This window comes from Phocoena phocoena, chromosome 6 (assembly GCF_963924675.1).
Source record: "Phocoena phocoena chromosome 6, mPhoPho1.1, whole genome shotgun sequence".
Taxonomy (NCBI): domain Eukaryota; kingdom Metazoa; phylum Chordata; class Mammalia; order Artiodactyla; family Phocoenidae; genus Phocoena; species Phocoena phocoena.
In genome coordinates, this window is record NC_089224.1 from 92,421,898 (window position 1) to 92,442,656 (window position 20,759).

The window sequence follows — 20,759 nt, forward strand, 5'->3', positions numbered from 1 at the left end:
GTGGTGTCTCTTTGTTGTGGAGCACGGGCTCTAGGCGCGCGGGCTTCAGTAGTTGTGGCACGAGGGCTCACTAGTTGTGCCTCACAGGCTGTAGAGCACAGGCTTAGTAGTTGTGGTGCCCGGGCTTAGTTGCTCCGCAGCATGTGGGATCTTCCCGGACCAGGGCTAGAACCTATGTCCCTTGCATTAGCAGGCAGATTCTTAACCACTGCGCCACCAGGGAAGTCCCGTTACTGCAGTTTTTGTTCTAAGAAAAGACCTAGAAAACCTTAGCAGAGTTACTTATGAGTTATTCTTCTGCAGCCACTGGAGCCCTGATGTAAATGATACAACATGCTTTTATAAAATTGCTTTCTAGTCCTAGCTGAGATTTATTCATAGTTACTTCTTTAGAATTAAAGTTTCTCATATAAAATCAGAGTTCAAGAATTAGCTTTCAGTAGTCAGCTGTGATTTCAAAAAACAAAGGCCATTATTAAGCATGTAGGGTGACAGTGAAATTACAAACTACCGTGAAAATATTTTCTTTTTTGGGGAGGGGGGTGATAATGTTCATAGAGCTGAGCTCACTGTTGGTAGAAATGTGTTTAACCAAAAGATCTTGGCGGAGCAGTTGCTACTTATCATGATTTTTATCCTTACTGTTTTAATTAAATTTTTTTCTTTTTTTGGTCTTAAGCTATGCTTCCCCTGCAGATGCAAAACTCTTTCCTTCTCCAGTTTTCATTTTCCAGTTCTGTTCAGAGGAATGATCCAATATCGACAACTCATCCAACATCCCACCGTACCTTGATGTAATAATATTTGGAAGTTTCTCAGACTTGTGTCACCAGGCAGGGGTGTTTCTCATTTCTGAGCTAGGCTTATAATCTGAAGATTCGTATCATTGCATTCTCCCACCCCTGGGGCCTTCAAAGGAGGAGATGAAAGGACCAGGGACTAGCTCTTGGTGTGTGGGTCATAGCTGGAGCCATACAAGCCCATGGATTCCGGATCTGACAGGCAGGATATTCCCTTGTATTGGGAGGAAATGGAATTTAAAATGCAAGTCTGAGCCCCTTTCTTTCTGGTGATCTGCGAGTCGTTTAGATGTTTGCAAGCTCACCCCAAGGCTCCGTGAAGAAAGGAGATCATTGAGGGGGCTTGGGCCAAAGCATGTTATCTGGTGGGCGTCTTTGTTCGGTTTGGTTTTTAAATAAGAGTGGGTGATAGCTTTTTCCTTTCTTTTGAGAAATGTAGAAACAAAGGATCTTTTATTTTTAAGACGTCAGATGCTATGTGTATAGAATATAATAATCTCCAAAATCCTAATGTTTGACCAAAATAATTTTCTTAACTCTGGGAATCCACCCTCTTGGCTTTTTAGAAGTTAGTCCTCTTCTTATAGAGGGAGGGTGTGGGCTGTCATGGATGGCAGCAGCTGTGTACTGAGGACATGCAGCCCTAGCTCTAGTTTCCCTTGGGTGGGAAGAATTGCGGGTTTTTCTCTCTGCCCCCATCAGCACAGGGAAATCCATCTTGTTTGGAGAATCCAGAAACGCAGTCAAGGCGTGGCTTTTTCTCTCTGGACAAGGTGTGGCTTAACTACTTAAACAAACAGGAAACACAAATTCATGTTTCCTAGTTTTTTCTTCCACTAATCATGGGAGACAGCATTTACTAATTTGGAGTGAAATTCTGCTTCCCCCACTCTTCTCCTTAGTCTGCCTGTGAGAGTCACCAGTGAATGTGACCAGTGCTTCTCTAAGGCCCCCAGGAGGTGTCAGCTCAGTAGCTCCCCTGGGCCTGTGTGTGCTGCCTGGTGAGACAGAAAGGCTTCTGGATCTGCCTGGTCCATGAAGGTTAAAGCCCCAGCTTTATCTGCTTTTATTAGCATGTGTGGTAATACTTAAAAGAAAAAAATTCTGGTTTGTTTTATAATTTAAAATTAATTCATGCTTATTGTAGAAAAAAAACTTGGAAAGTAAAGAATAAAGATAAAAGGCAAAGTGATTCATAATCCTAACTACTCCCTGCCTAGTTTTTCTCATGCACACATGTGCCTGGAAGATAACATTGGGTCTACATGTATATTAGTTTCATATTGCTGCTGTAACAAATCACCACAAATATAGTGGCTCAAAACAACACAAATTTATTATCTTATAGTTCTTGAGGTCAGAAATCTGAAATGTGTCAGCTATGGACTGAATTGTGTCCCCTCCCAAATTCAGTATGTTGTTGAACGCCTAACCCCCAATGTGATGGTATTTGGAGATGAGGCCTTTGGGAGATAGTAAGGGTTAGATGAGGTCATGAGAGTGGGGCCCTCATGATGGGATTAGTGCCCTTATAAGAAAAGGCACCAGAGACCTCATTCTCTCTCTGTGATGTGTGGACACAGCTGGAAGGTAGCCATCTGCATGATAGGAAGAAAGCTCTCACCAGAACCTGACCATGCTGGTACCCATGCTGATCTGACACTTCCAGCCTCCAGAAGTGTGAGAAAATAATTTCTGTTTTTTAAGCCACCCAATCCATGGTATTTTGTTATGACAGTTCAAACAGACTAAAATAGTGTCGTTCTGTGCTAAAATCAAGATCTTGGCAGGGCTGTGTTTCTTCTAGAGGCTCTTGGGGAGAATCCATTTCCCTCCCTTTTCCAGTTCTAGAGGCCATCTACGTTCCTTGGCTTGTGGCCCCTTCCTCCATATCCAAAGCCAACAGTATAGTATCTTCAAATCTCTCTCTCTCTCTTTCTCTCTCTCTCTCTCTCTCTCTCTCTCTCTGACCCTCCTGCATCTCTTTTATGAGGACCCTTGTGATTACACCAAGCCCAACTGGATAATCTTGGATAGTGTTCCCATCTCACAGTCTTTAACTTAATCATACCCGCAAAGTCCTTTTGCCATGTAAGGTAAATATTCACAGGTTTGGGGGATTAGGGTTTGGACATCTTTGTGGAAGCCATTATTCTGCCAACCACAAGACTGTTCATCTTATCCTGACTAAGTTTTACCACGTGTCATGTGTGCACTTTTGTTTTCTTTTACACAGCTAATAAGTAGTGAGTTAGGATTTGAACCCAAGCAGTCCAACTCCGGAGCCTGCACTCCTAAACCCCTGCAGTATTTCTGCTTTTGTAACCTGCTTTTTCTCTTAATGTATTTTGAATATTTTCCCATGTCCATAACTATTCCTCTAAATTTGAGAGACTAAAACATGACTTATAATGGCTAAATAATACTCCATCATCTGAATAAGCCACAACTAATTTGACCATTCTCTTATAGTCAGATGCCTTTGTTGTTTCCACATATGTAATTATAAGCAAACAAACGAACAAGTTTGTGAAAGTTCTTGTACATAAGCTTTGTGCCCATACTTATTAGTTGAACTTGTGCCCATAAGTTAGTAGTTAGTGGTTAACTAGTATACACTAGAGAATAGTATTTTCCAAATTGTTTTCCTCAAGATATTAATAGGGATTCTATGAAATGAGGTTCTGTGGTTAAATAAATTTGAGAAACGCTGCACCCCCATTCCTAAACTAGAGATTCACAGTCATATTAGCACTAAAACCTTAGAGAAGTCCCCTGGTAAGGAAATCTATCTCGTTTTATCGTTAAAGCTTTCTTTAGTCGAGTGTTTCTCAAACTTATTTGACCAATGACCTTTTGACCGTTTGCAGTATTGAGTAGTATTCTTACAAAGCTAAGGTAATAGGACGTGATTTTAGAAACATGGCTTTGGAATCATCCCAGCCAAGTGAAGCTGCTTATCCTCAAACATCTTTAAATGCTTAAGTCTAAAATTACTCTAGATGGAATAGTTTGTACAAAATCATATGTATGAAGTAAACTCGAGTATGTTTTCTACCGTCCACTTTGAATTCCAGTCTAGCTTTCTTCTGTTGGTTCCTATGTCAGTTAAGCTCACGTTGCCCCTGCTCCCTGCTCTGTAAATGTCAGGGACCAGGCCTTGGCCAAGACCACCACAGGTCTGCCTTGAGGTCTGCATGACACTGACTGTTCATGTTGTTTCTGGGATCCTTCAAGAGAGCTATTTTGTAGAGTGTTCAGCCCAGGTGAGAAACTAGATAGCAGGATGTTTATCATTGAAAATAGAGGCCACTTTCAGCTACCGTCAGCTATTCAGTCATTCACCAGGTGAATAGACTTATATGAGAACAAGTTTTGATGGGACAAGTGGGAATGGGACCTGGGGGTACTGGGGAAGTGCTGGTTGCACGCTAATGAACACCAAAGATAACCATCATTGTTTGGGGATTCTAATGAGATTTGTCCTCAGGGCCAAGGAACTTCAAAGTGCTTTCCAAGGCCATAAAAGATGAGACAGACTTCCCAAGCTTTGCATCACATTTATGTCATGATCCCCATGGCCCAAACAGTGGTGGTGTCTGCAGTGTCTATTACTGATGGAAGAGCACGAGAAGTTTTTTCACCATCCTAATCAAAGGGAAAACTTGATTAGGCTGCAAGCTAGGTCCCTCTCCAGCTTTTTGATGGCCTGTGTGGTTCCTAAGATTGCGTGAGAATTCCAGTCATGGTTGGAACCGTACTGGAGGCAGGGTGCTTGGAGATCACGGTAGAGAAGCCCAGCCAAGCCGACTTCCCCAGATGTCAACCAGCCCAGAAGTCCGGGGTTGGGGGTCCCTTTCTCTGGAGACCTGTGACAGCTTCTCCTGAGGCTCTGATGTGGCCTTGGTTATCTGAACCCCTCTGTTCTCTCCAAGACCTCTCAGCCACCTTCTCTTTGGAAGACACTGCTCCAGACCCGCTAAGCTAGTCTTTGGTTCCTGTTACTCATGTGACCTCTAGTGGCTGTAACCGGCAAAACTTGCTCCGGGGATGGGTTTCATTTTAATGGCATACTAAGAAATGAGCGGGAAATGTCCACTTCTTTATAGTAACTTTTCACCCTCTTTACGATTCTCTTTCAGCACACACCCAATTATATAATTTAGCAACAGTCAACACAATTTGGGTTCCAGACCTGACTCTGATTGTTACTAACTAATGTAATTTGGATTGATGTTAAGTCTGAGCCTCCATGGTCTAAATTGTTCAGAGATGTCATGACATTCACCCTGACTACATCCTAGGGTGGTTGTAAGGATCAAATGACATGAAGCCTATCAATGAAATGCCATATAAATGTGTTTGTTATTACTCCAAAGCTATCGCGTCTGTGGTTCTGTAGACCAAGATTGTTTTGTTTCATGTGCTTTGGTGAAGACATTTAAACACTTTCCTCAGATTCTGTACTGGGAATTCTGTCCCAGTCCACAAGCATTTAATAAGTGGCTGCTCTGTATATTTCATAATGGACTTGCTGATTCATTCAACAGCCTGAACTCCTGCCTTGTGGGATTCAGCATTGACCGGGACAGACAAGGTCCTCCTCTAGGAGTGAGTTAGGGGGATTCATAGCCGATTGAAATGGTCCCTATCTTCAGGTGACTTTACAGCTTTATTGAGAAGAAAAGCTTAAACAACCAGATCGATACAGTCAGTATGTGAAAAAGGCTTTCCCAGAAGTATAAACAAAGTATTATGAGGCAGGGGTGGTATATGTGAAAGGGTGAAGTTAGAGGCAGTGAATATGTACTATGCTTTCTAGAAGTTTAATGCTGGAGGATTGGCTGGTGAGAGATGATTTGGACACTTGAGAGGTCAATTAGAAAGTGACCAACCTGGTCATGTGGTATCTATTTCTAGTTTTAGAAGAGTTGTGAAATTTTTATGCAGAATTTCCCATGAAATTGCTTGTTCTTACTCCGTAGACATATTATTCTTTGAGATTCCAAAGAAATACTAACTAGACTCATTGGATGCTTGCCATTCTAAATATTAACTTTATAAATATTAATTTAGTTCTTGTACCAACCGTATGAGGTAGGTACTTCTATCAGCATACCAATTTTACAGATTAGGAAACTGAGATAGAAAAACTTCAAAAAAAAAAAAAAAAAAAAAAAGCAAGTAACTTGCCCTAAGGGTATCTGGCTGCTAACTAATGAGCTCAAACCCAAGCAGGCTGGCTCTAGAACTGCATGCTCACCACTGGGCTGTATTGTTTCTCAAAGCTTCATTTTAAAAGTCAATCAGGGACTTCCCTGGTGGCACAGTGGTTAAGAATTCACCTGCCAATGCAGGGGACACAGGTTCGAGCCCTGGTCTGGGAAGATCCCACATGCCGCAGAGCAACTCAGCCTGTGCGCCACAGCTACTGAGCCTGCGCTCTAGAGCCCCTGTTCCGCAACGAGAAGCCCAAGCACACCTCAGCGAAGAGTAACCCCCGCTCACCACAACTAGAGAAAGCCCATGTGCAGCAATGAAGACCCAACGCAACCAATAAATAAATAAATAAAAGTTAAAAATAAAAGTCAATCAGAACTTTTAGAGATACACACTACGTATTCAGGGGTAATATTGCCTGAGGTCTGAGATTGCTTTAAATATTTTAGTACAGGAGGCTGGGAGGAAGGCAGGCAGGCAGGACAGATGGAGCAAGGGTGGTAAAATCTTGATGAATGTTTAATATAGTTGATGGGTCCATAGGTGTCATGATAGCATTCCCTGATTTCCATAATAAAAAATAGAAACCGTTTCTAGAGAATTTGAAGATTGAAGACCTTAAAATATTTGTAACCTTACTGTTAATATCAAAAGACTTTTTATCGATGATCTGGGTAATTGAGGTCAAAGCAATGAGTTTCACTAAGTTCACTAATGTAATGGTGGGTCTACAGATGGAGTGTCTGTGTATTAAAAACCACTTCCCCACCTAACTGCCAAATGTGCTGGCCATATACTTTTTTTTTTTTTAATCAATAAAGGTTGATCTTCTTGCCAAATGTATTTGATAGAATAGCAAAATGTTTGAGTTAGAATGGACTTCCAAGACAACTTCTCCCCAAATTCTCATTTTCTAGCTAGGGAAGTTGAAACTTGGAGAACTTAAGTGATCAGCTCAAGATTAAAGGGGGAACATTACATGATTGTCTACAGCCAACCTCATGGCTGGTTCATGGAAGAGCAGAAATTAAAACTCGGGCTTCCTGAACTCCGGGGGGCTTCCCAACTCCCATCAAAGGACCTATGTCCAGTAAAGTCCTGTAGCCACCCACACAGAGACATGGACCCCAGGCTTCACTTGTGATTCCAGCTCCATCAGGCAGTCTTGGGGGGAGTGAGGCAAAGAAAGATGAGCTGTCTTCATCTTGGGTCTGGAGGAGGTCAAATGGGTCTTTACCCTCCCCTGGTGGTTTCTGAACTTTTGTGCTTGAAATATCCATTTATTTTGTGTGTTTCCTCCACATTCCTTGTTTGCAGACCCTAGCTGTGTCTCCCATAAGGGGCATAGTTGGAAAAATCATGACTGTTGCACCTGAAGGTACTTCTCAGAGGTGCGTTTGGGGCTCTGGCAATATAACCCACTCCTTCATTGGCCAGAAGGCATTTCCCAAGAGGGTGGGATGCAGGCGGTCTTAGTGACAGTGCCTGGCATCACCACACCACTGTGGATGACTGTGGACCCAATCTTCTCATGCTGAGAATACCTGTATGGCATCTCAAAAATGAAAACCTCACCTTTCCCAAGTCTGACGCACCCCTTTTCTACAACACTGAAGCTGCTGTTGTTGGCATTCATTCCTTAAGATCCGGGATCTCAAACCTAAGTGCTTTCAGGACCGTGGCAGGTAAGGTAAAGAATGAAGCTGGCCAGTGTAAGACTGGAATGACCTGGGAAGAACAGCTTAGTTCTCGTTCAGAGGTTTTACAACATGTGTTGTCCATAAAAAAAACCCAGGCTGGTCATCTGACCATTGGTGACCTTTGATAGAGAAGAAAGAGGGAAGGAGACCAGGAGACCTGGATACCATCGCCAGCTCCTGGTAGCCCAACACAGCCTTCCCTTTGTCGAGCCTAAGTTTTCCTTATCTGTAAGAAATGGGTCTTTAAGGTTCAAAGGCACCGCCACCTCTGACAGTCTGATTGTATGATCTGTGATAGAATACTTGTCCCCAAAACGACTGGAGCCAGCATCTGTCTGTCTGTCTGTCTGTCTGTCTGGCATATATCTGCAAAGTGCCTGAGAGCCCTCTTTGGTCTGACTGACTTTAAAACCGGTTTCCTTGAGGTCTTCGTTGGATGGGTTTGTGACATTAATCCTTAAGCATGTTGATCCCTGTAATAAAATGACCTGCACTTAACCATCATTCTGGTACCACTCAGTATGTCAGAGGTTGCTTTTTTTGCCAGTGTTCTTCTCTTCTTTTCAAAAGCAGTCGTGACCAGACAAGCTTAGAAAGGGTGTTCTCTTCATGTTGTTTCAGGGAAAATAGAGAAAGTCCAACCTCCTCCATCCCCCACACCTGAAGGTCCCAGCTTGCAGCCTGACTTAGCCCCCGAAGAGGCTGCCGGATCACAGCGGCCCAAGAATCTGATGCAGACCCTCATGGAAGACTATGAGACACACAAATCTAAAAGGCGCGAGAGAATGGATGATAGTAGTGTAAGTTTCGCCTCCTTTCCTCTTTCCCGTGTCCAAGGGTGACTTTCAGTACGGCGTACGGTACTCCGGTTCAGGCACGGATGTGTGTGCGGTTGTCTGGCCAGCACCGTGGTTCCAGCACCAATTTTCAAATGTGTGGTTTAACATGCCTGCAGTTGGGTTGGGGGTTTTGCCTTGTTCTCAAAAACTTTGATCATGCAAAGAGTGGGTCTTTTGGCTGCCAAGTTCTAGTTTGAGTCTACTGGTACGGCTAGTGCGTGAGGTGTGGGGTGTGTGTGTAGAAAGACACCGCGCAGGGGCAATGCGGGAGGAAGGACACAAGCTCCCTGAAATCACCCGCAGGCACCGGGGAGCTGATCTCAGCCATCGCTCGCCTGTTCTGTAGAAATGTTATTTCTCTAGAGAACTATGACGATGCTATTCCTTCAGTGTCTGCTCTGGGCGATCCCTATAAATGGTACACAGTGCTCGGAAGACGGTATGTTTTGGGCTGTTACCAAGCCGGTGTGTACAGTCTGGCAGGAGAGAGCCACTTAAAATGACAGTTAAAAACCACATAGTTACCCTGCTACCCTCAACCCCGAGAACTTTGCACGTGACATTCCCGCCAACCACAAAGGAAGTCGTCTACTCTGCGGTTTCTTTCTCCAGTAAGCGGCTTAAGAGCCAGTGCTGTCCACAGCCTGCACAGCCAGGAGCCTGGGGATCAGCCTCAGGGGTCCGTGCCAACCTCCTTGGAATCCATTAGCATTTATTGAGGTAACTGCCTCCTCCCCCCAAATAGCTTGGTTCGGTTGAGGATACTCCCCAGTTGACCCAGGACAGTCCTGGTTTATGCCTGTTGTCCTGGAGTAATTATTCATAGCATCATCTCCTTTCCCTCTTAAAAGTGCCCCAGTTTGGATGCTAAATTACTTGGTCACCTTAAACTTGAATGCGATGGGGCGCACAGTAGGAATTCCATGCTGGTTCACTGCCTCTCGTATCCAAGTTGGCTGAGTTAAAGGTTTTCTGGAGTTGAAGCCAGATACTGAACACTTAGTGGTAAAGAAAGCAAGCAAACACGCCTGTGGCAGCTGAATGACCCACTTGGTGTGTCTCAGTCTCCTCTCACTTGGGTTTGAGGCCTAAATTGCTTGGAATACTGGCCCAGCTCCTCTGTTGGGCTGGCATATTTCTGGGCTTTTCCCTGTATTGTACAGTGGGATGGGCCTGGCCCTTGATGGCTGCTGCTCGGGTTTCAACTGCCGGGGCTCCTTCTCTGAGCCTGTAGGACCTTTTCTGTCCACGAAGTCACTTTATCTGGCTCTTCTTTTCAGCCCTTTTAAGGTATTTTCTGGAGTCTGTGACCACCTTGAAGCTTAGGGCTATAAGGGGCTTTTCTTCAGTGATTCCACACCATACATCAGCAGCTTTGGTGGAAGTTAGCTGGGATGTGTAGATGGGGAAGAACCAATGGACCACTTGCCTGTGACCCAGCTGAGTGATTTGGAAGCACGCTCTCTGTATCTCTTGTGCATGCCCTTTGTGTTGAAGTGCAGGTGTTAGGGGAAAACACCACACCCAGAAGTGAAGTTACTCATTTTATAGGCAGAGGCTGACACACTAACACTCAGGCAGCCACCTGATGAATGTCAATCAGGTTGGATTTTCCCTTTTCATGAAGGAAGCTGCTTAGAATCAGCCTTTTTTTTTTTGGTACGCAGGCCTCTCACTGTTGTGGCCTTTCCCGTTGCGGAGCACAGGCTCCAGACGCGCAGGCTCAGCGGCCGTGGCTCACGGGCCCAGCCGCTCCACGGCATGTGGGATCTCCCCGGACCGGGGCACGAACCCGTGTCCCCTGCATCTGCAGGCGGACTCTCAACCACTGCGCCACCAGGGTAGCCCTAGAATCAGCCTTTTAACATACTGATTGCCCTTCACTTACACAGTGAAGTGATAGCCTCCTGTCTCTATTTTTCTCAAGTAAATTAACATTTCGGGAAAGAAAGAAACCTGCTAACTAATCAAGCTGTTAATATCCCCAGATCTCAAATTCAAGGCCAAGTGTTTTGCACTGTTGTTGATATTACAAGAGAACCAAGTTTGTTGCTGTTGAAAATTCTTAGGAACAGAAAAAAAAATTCTATCCAACCCACTGTATCCTCTTTTAAGAGACCCAAATCTGGAAAAAACACGCCCCCCCCCATATATATCTAAAGCAAATATATGCTCATCAGTAAGACTTCATTTCAGAGCCGCCTGTTAACCTGTCTTAGTTCTTTTGATTCAGGGGATCTTTCTGTTGTGTCGTCATCCATCACTGGAGAATATGTTGGAGTTCATCTCTTTTCCTAGTTGATCTGTGGCCCCTTCTTTAATGGTCTCTCATACCAGAAGGATAGTCATAGCGGGCAGCTGGATGGCTTGAAGCTTGAGTTGTGTTGTAACTGGCTTCCCTGCTCCAGAGGTTGGTAGTTCTGCTCTCCTGGCTTCATCCACGTAGACTGTCCCCAGGGCAAGCTGTGGCTTCTTAGATCCTCCACCCTCTATGAACCTCACTTGGCTCACCTGGGTCCCGTGTCACCCGGCACTTCCACCTGCCAATATTCCTTCCAAAAAGTCAGTGGGCAGCATTTATGAGTCCCTCACGCGTGATCAGGACCTAACCACCTGTTCACCCATAGGAAGCAACAAGCTCTTTCTGAATTGAATGAGAAGCGTTCTTATCTGCTGTACTTCCCAAGGAGAAGGTAGACTTAAAGACAAAGTGGGGTAATTGGGATGTATGCAGAGTGATGCACTGGGTACAATGATGTCAGTGAGCGTGAAGGAGAGAAAGAGAAAGAGAGGGAAGGCAAATGAAACTGTGCCCGCCGTTTCCATGAGTAGCTTTCACCAACCTATCTGGGGAAAAAAACCTCATCCTCACCAGCAGAACAGGTACAGCATCCCTCCGCCCCAGAGCAGCGATGGTGTCTGGAGTCCTGTCCCCAGTTCAGGGCCCTTCCACTCTCCCATTTGATAAAATATCACCTGCAGGACAGGAGGGAGGCCTCTGGCTCATGGGATCCCTGCCAGGGGGTGGGGTGGGGACAACCGTGCAGTATTTAGTGGTCTTTTTCATGTTCTTAGCTGGCCTCTCTCCTGCTGGAAGCCCAGTGAGGGCTCAGAGAATGATGGAAGATGGAACATTAAATCATGAATCTCTCTCTGGGAATGTCTGCCCAGGAGTCACTATAGTAGTCGTATGAAGTCACCTGTCGTATGAAGTCACCTGTGGATGTTTCGCTTCCTTTTGCAGTTGGTGACAAAGTCAATGACAAGGAACCAGAAAAAGCCCCTTTTCTGAAAAGGTTACCCCCAAACGGCCATCCTTGTTCCCAGCTCAGGCCTTGAGATAACCCTTGAGTAGCGACAGTCTTCATCCGCCGGGGCTGGCTTCCTTGTTCTGCATGGTGTGGTCCCTGATGAGTGTCTCCATGCTCAAGGCTGAGCCAGGCTCCACCTCTTAAGGGGCCCCTTGGCTAACCTGGGGGTAGGAGGATTGCTAACCTCCACCCACACGCCTTACCCTGGGCTGTTTTCCAGCCTATGCAGGGCCTTTGTGAGAATTAGCAAAAGGCACCGTTTTTCAAAACTCTGTGTGGATGCAGTCCTGCACCAGCTACACGGTTGGTGAGGGGAGTCGGGGGTCTGAGCTTCAACCCCATCCATCCCCCAGCCTGGTGTTTTTGTGCAACACACACGCTGCCCACCCAGATGCAACCGTCCTGCTCTTAGTGGAGGTTTCTTTTATTTGGAAATGTTATCTTAAGTGGAAATGTCCCCTTATCTGGGCCTGATGCCATCTCTGGTCAGTCATGTAGCTCATAATGGCCTGATGAACCATAGTTTCCTGTAAGGCTTTTTGGTACCTTGCAAAGGAAGGATACTGAGGCACCACTGTTGTTCTGGCCAGTTCTCCCCCACAGTCTGACCTGAGCCTCAGAAGACAATGAGTTCTTGAGTCAGGGGTGCTCTTGAACTTGTTTGGTAGATTTGCTTTCCCTTTCTCAGTCAAGGGGGTGCTGGGCTGAGTCCAGATTACAGCCTCCTGGACATTGAGCCCCATCCCTCCTCCTAGCACACAATCTAGGTGGGTTTTTCCTGTGTTCTCTTTCTTTCTCTTTTGCCCCCATAATAGTTACTGGGAGGGCGTTCAGCCTTCCCTGCCTGTCTTGGAATAAAAGAAGGCCTCTTTGATTCCTGGGCTAAGTCCAAGCTGGGGGCTGGCAGTCACTGCTTTTCCAAGAATTCCTGGCACACACTTCCTTCTAGACCAGGACACCCTTTGGGAGTTCTAGCCAAACTCTCACTGGGTGGATGGAGGAAGCCCGTCTGGCTCCAGTGCCCACCCCCGCCACCGCAGGCTGTATGGGAAGCTCAGCCAACATCAGTGATGCTTTGTGCCCCCAGCTCTCTCGGGTTCTCACACATGCCCTGGGAAGGTGCAAAGGAGACGAGCACTCCACATTTATCAGCCCTCAGTCATCTGTCTGATCATTACAGAGCTGTGATTTTTTTTTTTTTTTTTTTTTTTTTTTTTTTGCGGTACGCGGGCCTCTCACTGTTGTGGCCTCTCCCGTTGTGGAGCACAGGCTCCGGACGCGCAGGCTCAGTGGCCACGGCTCACGGGCCCAGCCGCTCCGCGGCATGTGGGATCTTCCCGGACCGGGGCACGAACCCATGTCCCCTGCGTCGGCAGGCGGACTCTCGACCACTGTGCCACCAGGGAAGCTCCAGAGCTGTGATTTTTAAGTGCAGTACCTAAGAAGCAGTCAGTGATCACAGACATACGATCCCTCCTATCCAGTCCAGTGGGCTCTTTGGCATGGTCACCATGCCAGAAACCAATCAGTGCCTCTAAAGTCGTGAGTGTAAATGCAAGGTCATGACCACTATTCTGGAGGAGGCTGTCCAGAGTCAGTCCTTCTAACTCATTACCCACAGCCGGGACATTTTTTCTCTGAGCTTTTCTTGTAGTGACTTTTAGTTTCCTTTTATAGGAACTAAAGGACCCTTTTAGTTCCTACTTAATCACTACACTTTCAGGAACTTATTTAGGACCCGCAAGGTCGTGATGAGGGAGGCTGCTTGGTCTCCCTTGGCAGTGCCATCCTTAGATCAGCTCCAGAGAATCTGCCTCTGCAAACCTCGCATCCAAACCGTCCCCTGTCTGTGGTTAGGGCCTTCTTTTCATGGGACAACAGACTACGAGACTACTTTGGGGTTCAGAGACGCCTACAGGTAGGGGAAGGGCTGTTTGTCCATAGATTCTCACAAATCCAGAATGCCCTTAAGGATCTTGCTCGTGGGCAGTTGGTTGCATACAACCCCGGGGGGAAAGAATCTTGTTAATTCAAAGCACAGAAGATGGAAGCAACAAATCTTGAATTAACAAAGTATGGCTTATCTGATATTTTTATGGAGGAATAATAGGGTATCTACTTGCTGCAAAAGATACAGACTTTTAAATAAACGAATATCAGATGAAGCAAGTCTTCGTGTGGGTGTGTCCTGGTCTCCTGATGTTACCTCCCCTCTTGTGTCCCCTCCCCCCCTCACCGGCGTGGTGCCAGTTCCCAGCTGGGGGGCGTTTTGTGAGTGTGTCTCTGCCATGTACTAACCCTGGTTTTTCCCTCTCTGCCAGTACACCTCTAAGTTACTGTCTTGCAAGGTGACTTCCGAGGTACTTTTCCACTTGTTTGTCTTGGTCTTCTTGCATGCCTGACCCAGGTGCATGCTGTCGTGGTTTGCCATTTCCTCATGGGGTTTTCTCCCTGCCTTTTCTGAATGGGGTGATTGCCTTGAAATGTTAGCGTCCATGCAACAGTGGTACACGCGGCTGTGCTTTGCTGTGCTGTGCTCTGGGTTGGAGAAGATTCTGTCTTGCTCATGGATCTGGAAGATGTTTGCACTAGAGGGTACGGCCAATGGGCTGTTCGGATTTTTGTTTGTTTGTTTCTTCAGCCGCTGACAGCAAATCTACTCTGGTCTGGTTAGAAAACCATGCAGCTCAAGAGGACTGGGCTGTCGGTTGGGATCAGTCCTTTGTTTACCTTAACACAAACCCAGAGAGCTCCATGCCATCACTTTAGGGATAACTTATTCCTACTGTGAACCAAAGCAGTTCTCCCCCCCCACTCCATCTTTAAACCTGTATTTTTGGTTTGGAAGCTTCTTTAAGCATTGAATTTCCCCCAAGCCTCCACCTTTCCCCTACAACTTCCCTTCACACAGATTTCACAAACCTGTGCTAAGAAAAAGCACAATATTTTTTACTTTTCCACATATATATTGACTTATTTATATGCTATGAGAAAGCATACTGGCTTTTATATTTTTTATTTCTAGAGCATTGTATTATTTTTATTTTAAAAGAATTATTGTAAATATACAGAATTGTAGAGAATCATTTATTCATTAACCTGTTGACAATTTATTGAGATGCCACTACACATCAGGCACTTTCTGGGTTCTGAGAAGACAGCAGTCACCTGAACAGTGTCCCTGATGCCATGGAGCTGGCATGCCAATGTGTCAAGGATATGGCAAAGTAAAATAATAAAGCCCCCTAGCCAGCTTTGTGCCTTCTTATCATTTCATAATATTTGCTTACTATTTTAAAAAGAAATTAATATTGCAAATACCATTCAAGCCCTCTTGTTACTTCTCCCAGCTCCCATTTCTTTCCCTCTTGAGAGGGAATTTTTCTGGAGTTTGGTGTTGATTGTTTCCATGCATGTTTTTATCCTTGTACTACGTATGTCTATGTACATAAATTATATCTAATGGTTTTGCATGTTTTAGAACTTTATATAAATATATCATATTGTAGTATCCTGTACTCTTTATTCTGTCTGCATCATTTTTAGATGTGTCCGTGTTGATACTTATGGCTCTAGTTCACTCATTATAATTGCCGTATATAGGATTCCATTGAATGAATACATATCTATTTATTCATTCTTCTAGTGATGGAAATGTAGGTTGTACCTTTTCTTTGCCATTACAAACAATGAGTCAATGAATGTTATTTTACACAGCTCTTTGTGTGACCTATGGAAGAAAGTCTCTAAATATATCTAGGGGTAAAAGTACTGGTTATAGGGCTTACCCATCCTCACATTCACTACCTATTGCAAACTACTCTTCAAACTGGCTGTGCTACCTATAGCACAGTATATATTTCACATCTCCATATTTAGCAAAATAATTATGGTTAACTGTAGACGTGAGCTGATGCTTATTAGTAGGTTTTTTTCACAAACTGTAAAATGAATATTGAAAATACCATTACATGGACCTTCTTCAGTGTCTAATTGTGGGTCTCAGTGAGGAAATGCTGGTTTAAGAATTAGACCCTAGGAGCCCACATCCCCTTGGAGTCAATGTAAGATTGATGAAAATCTGGTCAAATACATCCAAGGAAGATAACACTAGGCTCTGTCTGCCTTCAGTGGAAGATATGAGGGATAAAATATTAATATAAATGTTATTTAACGTATCTGTCTTCTGTTTTATATCCCAGAATAAAATTATCTAGGTTGATTGCTGCTCAAACTGAAGTGATTCACTTGAATTCCCTAAGCACTGGAGAGAAAAATTAATACTAGAGGATTGTTCAAAGAGAATTGATTTTCTTTTTCTCCCACCAGACCTAAATCTGATTTAATTTGTGAAAACGATAAAACCTTAAATCAGGTCTTTGTATTATTATTATTTTTTATGTTTTCTCTCTCCACTCTTATGGAGAGTATTTACTGCCCTTTCTGATGCTGCTTCCTCCATACTCCCCCCAGCCACTGAGCAGCCGTGGAACATGCTGGCCCAGAGCATCGACTCTGCACCCAGAGTTCTGGGTTCAAATGTTAGCTCTTCCTCCTACTAACTGATGTTAGATTATTTTAAAACTCTCTGTGCTTCAGCTTCTTCATATGTGAAATTCATAGTATGAATCCCATAGAACAGAGGCGAGGATTAAAACCCGTAGCTGGTTCATGCGTGATACCTGTGATGTAAGTGTTCACTATTACCGGAGCCCCAGAGGCAAGTGCTTTTTTTAACCCAGAAAGGAAAGGAATGGACTTTAGGAAATAAAGTTAATATGTAGAAATCTAGAACAAAAGTTCTAGATTTGCTAGACCTTTATTCACACACACACACACACACACACACACACACATACACTCACTCACTCACACACAGTACTCTGAATTAATTGTGGAATAAATGCTCATTCACATACCTTCCCCAAGGGCTTGGCTTTTTTTTTTTGCGGTACGTGGGCCTCTCACTGCTGCGGCCTCTCCCGTTGCAGAGCACAGGCTCCGGATGCCCAGGCTCAGCAGCCATGGCTCACGGGCCCAGCCGCTCCGCGGCATGTGGGATCTTCCCGGACCAGGTCACGAACCCGTGTCCCCTGCATCTGCAGGCGGACTCTCAACCACAGCGCCACCAGGGAAGCCCAGGGCTTGGCTTTTTGAATCTTCAAAAGGTCTGTTGGAGGAGGGAAGAGACTGTTCTATCCTGAACATGAAGCCCTGTGCCCAACACTTGGTAGGAACCCAATAAATAGCTATAAGATGGATGGATAGATGGATTGAAATGGGTTCCCAAAGAACAGAGTAAATTAAAATTTTCAGGATGATTGAGAATTAAAATAGGGCCCAAATACAAGACAAGGGACATCTGAAATTGATGGGGACTATTTTTTTCAGAACCTTAGATTTATTTTTAGCTCTTATGTAAACCTTTCAGTTTGTATGTACAGTCTGCAAGGCAAACCACAATGTAGAGCTCCTTGTCAAAACGTCTTATGTTTGAATACCACTTGATTGCTTATAAAGCCCTTTCACATGATGAGAGAAATACGTAGTTATTGTTTAAGAATTTGCTATGCCCTGGAAACTTTGGTAGATTCTTTGCCTCATTTATTTGCCTCATTTATTCCTCAGACACCTCGGTACTATGGTTTTTATTATTCTCTTTTTACATATAAGGAAACTGAGGCACAGGGTAATAAACTTTCCCAAGGTCACATAGTTACTAGGATTTAAACTGAGACCTGCCTGGACTTCAGAGGCTGCATTGCTTCCTGAGAGAGCCTGTGAAATAGGGCAGGTGTTGTGTCCGTTTTACAGATGAAGGAAGTTGAGACTCAAGATGCCATGAACGACAGGCACAGAGCTGGAAACAAAGCTCAGGACTTGCAATTCCAGTTCCTTACTGCCTTCCAGTACCATGTTACCAGGCCTTGACCAGAAGATTCTACTGTTTAACTCTACCAGACTTGGAAACATGCTTTCCTCCTACTGATTTGTTATTCTTAGATGTTGACTAGGTGACCATGATATGTTTACACACCAACACTTTAGGGCATGGCTTACGTGCTTCCTGGTGAACATTCCTTCAGGAGACATGATTGAGTCGTGTCCTATACATCCGGTCAAAGCCGTCCCTGCTAGGAGGACTGGGGAAGCCTTCCTGGAGGAAAGACACTGCTGCTCTGGGAAGTCCATGCATTTGTCAGAGGTGCAGAGAAGCAAGTTGAGATGCCCGCTCCCTGCCCAGACCTTTAATCTGACCAGAATTTGCTTATGTCTGGGCTCCCATCACTGCCGGTAAACCTGCCTCTCCTTGCTTTTCTGGAGTTGCCAGCATCTCTGTCCCTTGCCAGAATGATTGTTCTCAGAATAAGCAAAGACTTCATCGCCTGTTGGTTGGATAACCAACTAGTGTTGGCTCTGCTAGACCTTAAATTCAGAAACTGCACATCCTAAGCTGATGTCACAGTCATTTAACTGGTTGGCGTGCAGGGGCTTCCTTTCGGTGCAGTATCATGAAATTGAGCCGTTTCTCCTGCGTTGGCAACCTAAATGTCATTCATCTGGATGTCATCTGGACCAAACTCAAGCTGGAGCAGACTGGCGAAGGATACCCCCTGGGGTCCACAGACTCTTCTGGGGAGCTGGAGGGAGGGTGGCCTCACCCCGATGGTGGTGAGCCTATTTGTCCTTGATGTTGTCACCTTTCACTTCCTTTACCAGCACCTGTGGCCCTGAAGTCACATCAAAATGCTCAGATTCCGTTTTTTAGTGGCCTGAGAAGCTCTTTTTCTTTTCACTTAATTCTTCTTTCAAGCGTAATTATACCAAAGTAGATTTTTGTGGCACAAATATGATCACAGCTTATGTAGGTCCACAAAGCTTGGTGGAATGAATTCACACTGGTTCAGTTGTTTGGAATTACTTTCCCGTCTGCTTGTTTATGAAGAGACCAAGACTGTCCATAGCTGTGCTGTCCAGTATGGTAGTCACTATTTCCATGAGGCTATTGAAATTAAAATTAGTTAAAATCAGATATTTAGTTTCTCAGCCACACTAGGCATATTTCAAATGCTCAGTAGCCACGTGTGGCTCATGGCTGCCGTATTGGATGGTGCAGATACAGATCACTGAAATCAGATTGCACTGATCTATATAGCATGTAGCAATCCACTTCGTTATCTAAAAACTTGGTGCAGAGTCAGGTCTAGTTCAACGAAACTTGCAGAACATTTCAGGAAAATTCAGTCTCTCTATACTGAAAACGATGGGTCAAAAGTGAACTTTGGCTCTGAAGTGAATGCTACCCAGAACCTCCCACCCCGCCACCTTTACTTTCACGTCTCTCCTACCTCCCAGCTGTACCAGACGCTTTACCACTTTCCCCCTCATTAGATGCTGTTGAGAGAGGGAAAGGAGGAAGGAAACAGGGAAGTTGGTTTGTGTTCATAATGAACAATCATGAACTCTGCGTAATTTTTTTCCCTCTCTCTTCAGGTCCTTGAGGCCACACGGGTTAATCGAAGAAAGAGCGCATTGGCCTTGCGCTGGGAGGCGGGGATCTATGCCAACCAAGAGGAAGAGGACAATGAATAGTCAACATCCTTCCACCCAGGAAGCTTCTTTGGTGCTTGGGTTCCCAAGAAACCAAGAAATCAACACATCAAAGCATTTTAATAGAATATTTATTAAAGTGCAAACAAACTCGGCAATCCTTATGCAGACCAGAAGAAGTTGCAATGTACAATGATGAAAAATCAAGTGAAAAAAGAAGTCCACCCATCAAACACGAACTCCCGGGAGTCAGAAGAGAAAGGATTTTTTTTTTTTTTTTGTAACTCAAAGAATCCCCTGGGTTTGGACCACAGTTGATCCAAAAGGACAAAGAAGTGACAAGCAAATTGACATGGTTGCTACAGGCAGAACCAAGACTAGCCTCTCTGGGTGATGAGGAAAACAATGGTAATGTGGCCATTTGGAGAAGCCACAGAGCTGGTGCCATCCACCCAGCAGAGGATATTTCCCTGTACCTGCACCGGTTTCCACCCATCATAGCATCAGAGGTGTTGGACTAACCCCATTTACTCCAGCAGCTATAAAATAATGCTTCTCTCTCTATTTGCCCAGAAGAGGCATCTATGGTTCCATGTCTATTCCGTTTAATTGTCTTGAATTGGGAGCAATTAAGGATCGCAGTCCATATTTTGAAGACAACATTTCTTCATGTTGCAAACACAACCTGTTCTGCATTAGGAGGTTTAGGAAGGGGGGAGAAAGCCAAACCAAATGGATTATTTTAGCTTTAGGATCTTGTCTGCTTATGATATTGACTGGGCTGCAGTTTATGAGAACACATTTTCACAATTCTGTTTCTTTATATGAAAACTATATTTAGTGGGCAACAACTATTTTTATGATGGGATGGGGGAATATATCCATGTATAAAACCTATACACATTGAACAGCTTGGTTCAAGAGGGGAGGGGTATTTTTAGAGTGGTAATAATTGAAAAAAGGGCGAACTGCCTTAGAGAGGTAGACGTTGAGAAATAAAGAGGTGTTTATAACTATATTTTATATGTAAAGTGGACCTTCAGGGGAGTAGGAAGAATGATACTTTGGATCAATCAGAAAGAGACAGTAAAGAAAGCTCACGAAAGGTAGACAGAGAAGAAGGGAGGGGGAAAGAGTGGGCAAGTAAGGAAGTTAGAGAGATTATTTTTTCTGAGCAACCAGTATTTTTCAGGATGATACAGAGAAAAATATAGAATAGGAACTTAAGTGCAGGCTTAGGTTCAGCTACAAATCCTAAAGGTGGTGTGCGTGCGTGCGTGTGCGTGTGTGTGTACACATGCCTTTGTGTATGTGTGCAAAGCGCATGTGTGCTCATGA

At 44.6% G+C, this 20,759-nt stretch overlaps 1 protein-coding gene across 2 annotated transcripts in view; it reads left to right on the top strand.

Annotated features, from left to right (window-relative positions):
- LOC136124125 (PALM2-AKAP2 fusion protein) overlaps positions 1-20,376 on the top strand; it is a 269,905-nt gene extending 249,529 nt beyond the window's left edge. The window contains exons 8-10 of one of the 2 annotated variants that reach the window (XM_065878539.1): positions 8,342-8,520; positions 14,192-14,230; positions 19,365-19,463. In XM_065878539.1, the coding sequence (XP_065734611.1) occupies positions 8,342-8,520; positions 14,192-14,230; positions 19,365-19,463 (317 nt within the window). Of the gene's footprint in view, positions 1-8,341; positions 8,521-14,191; positions 14,231-19,364 lie in introns of both variants that reach the window. The other variant, XM_065878540.1, reaches the window with a different exon arrangement.
- Positions 20,377-20,759: the final 383 nt, after the last annotated feature.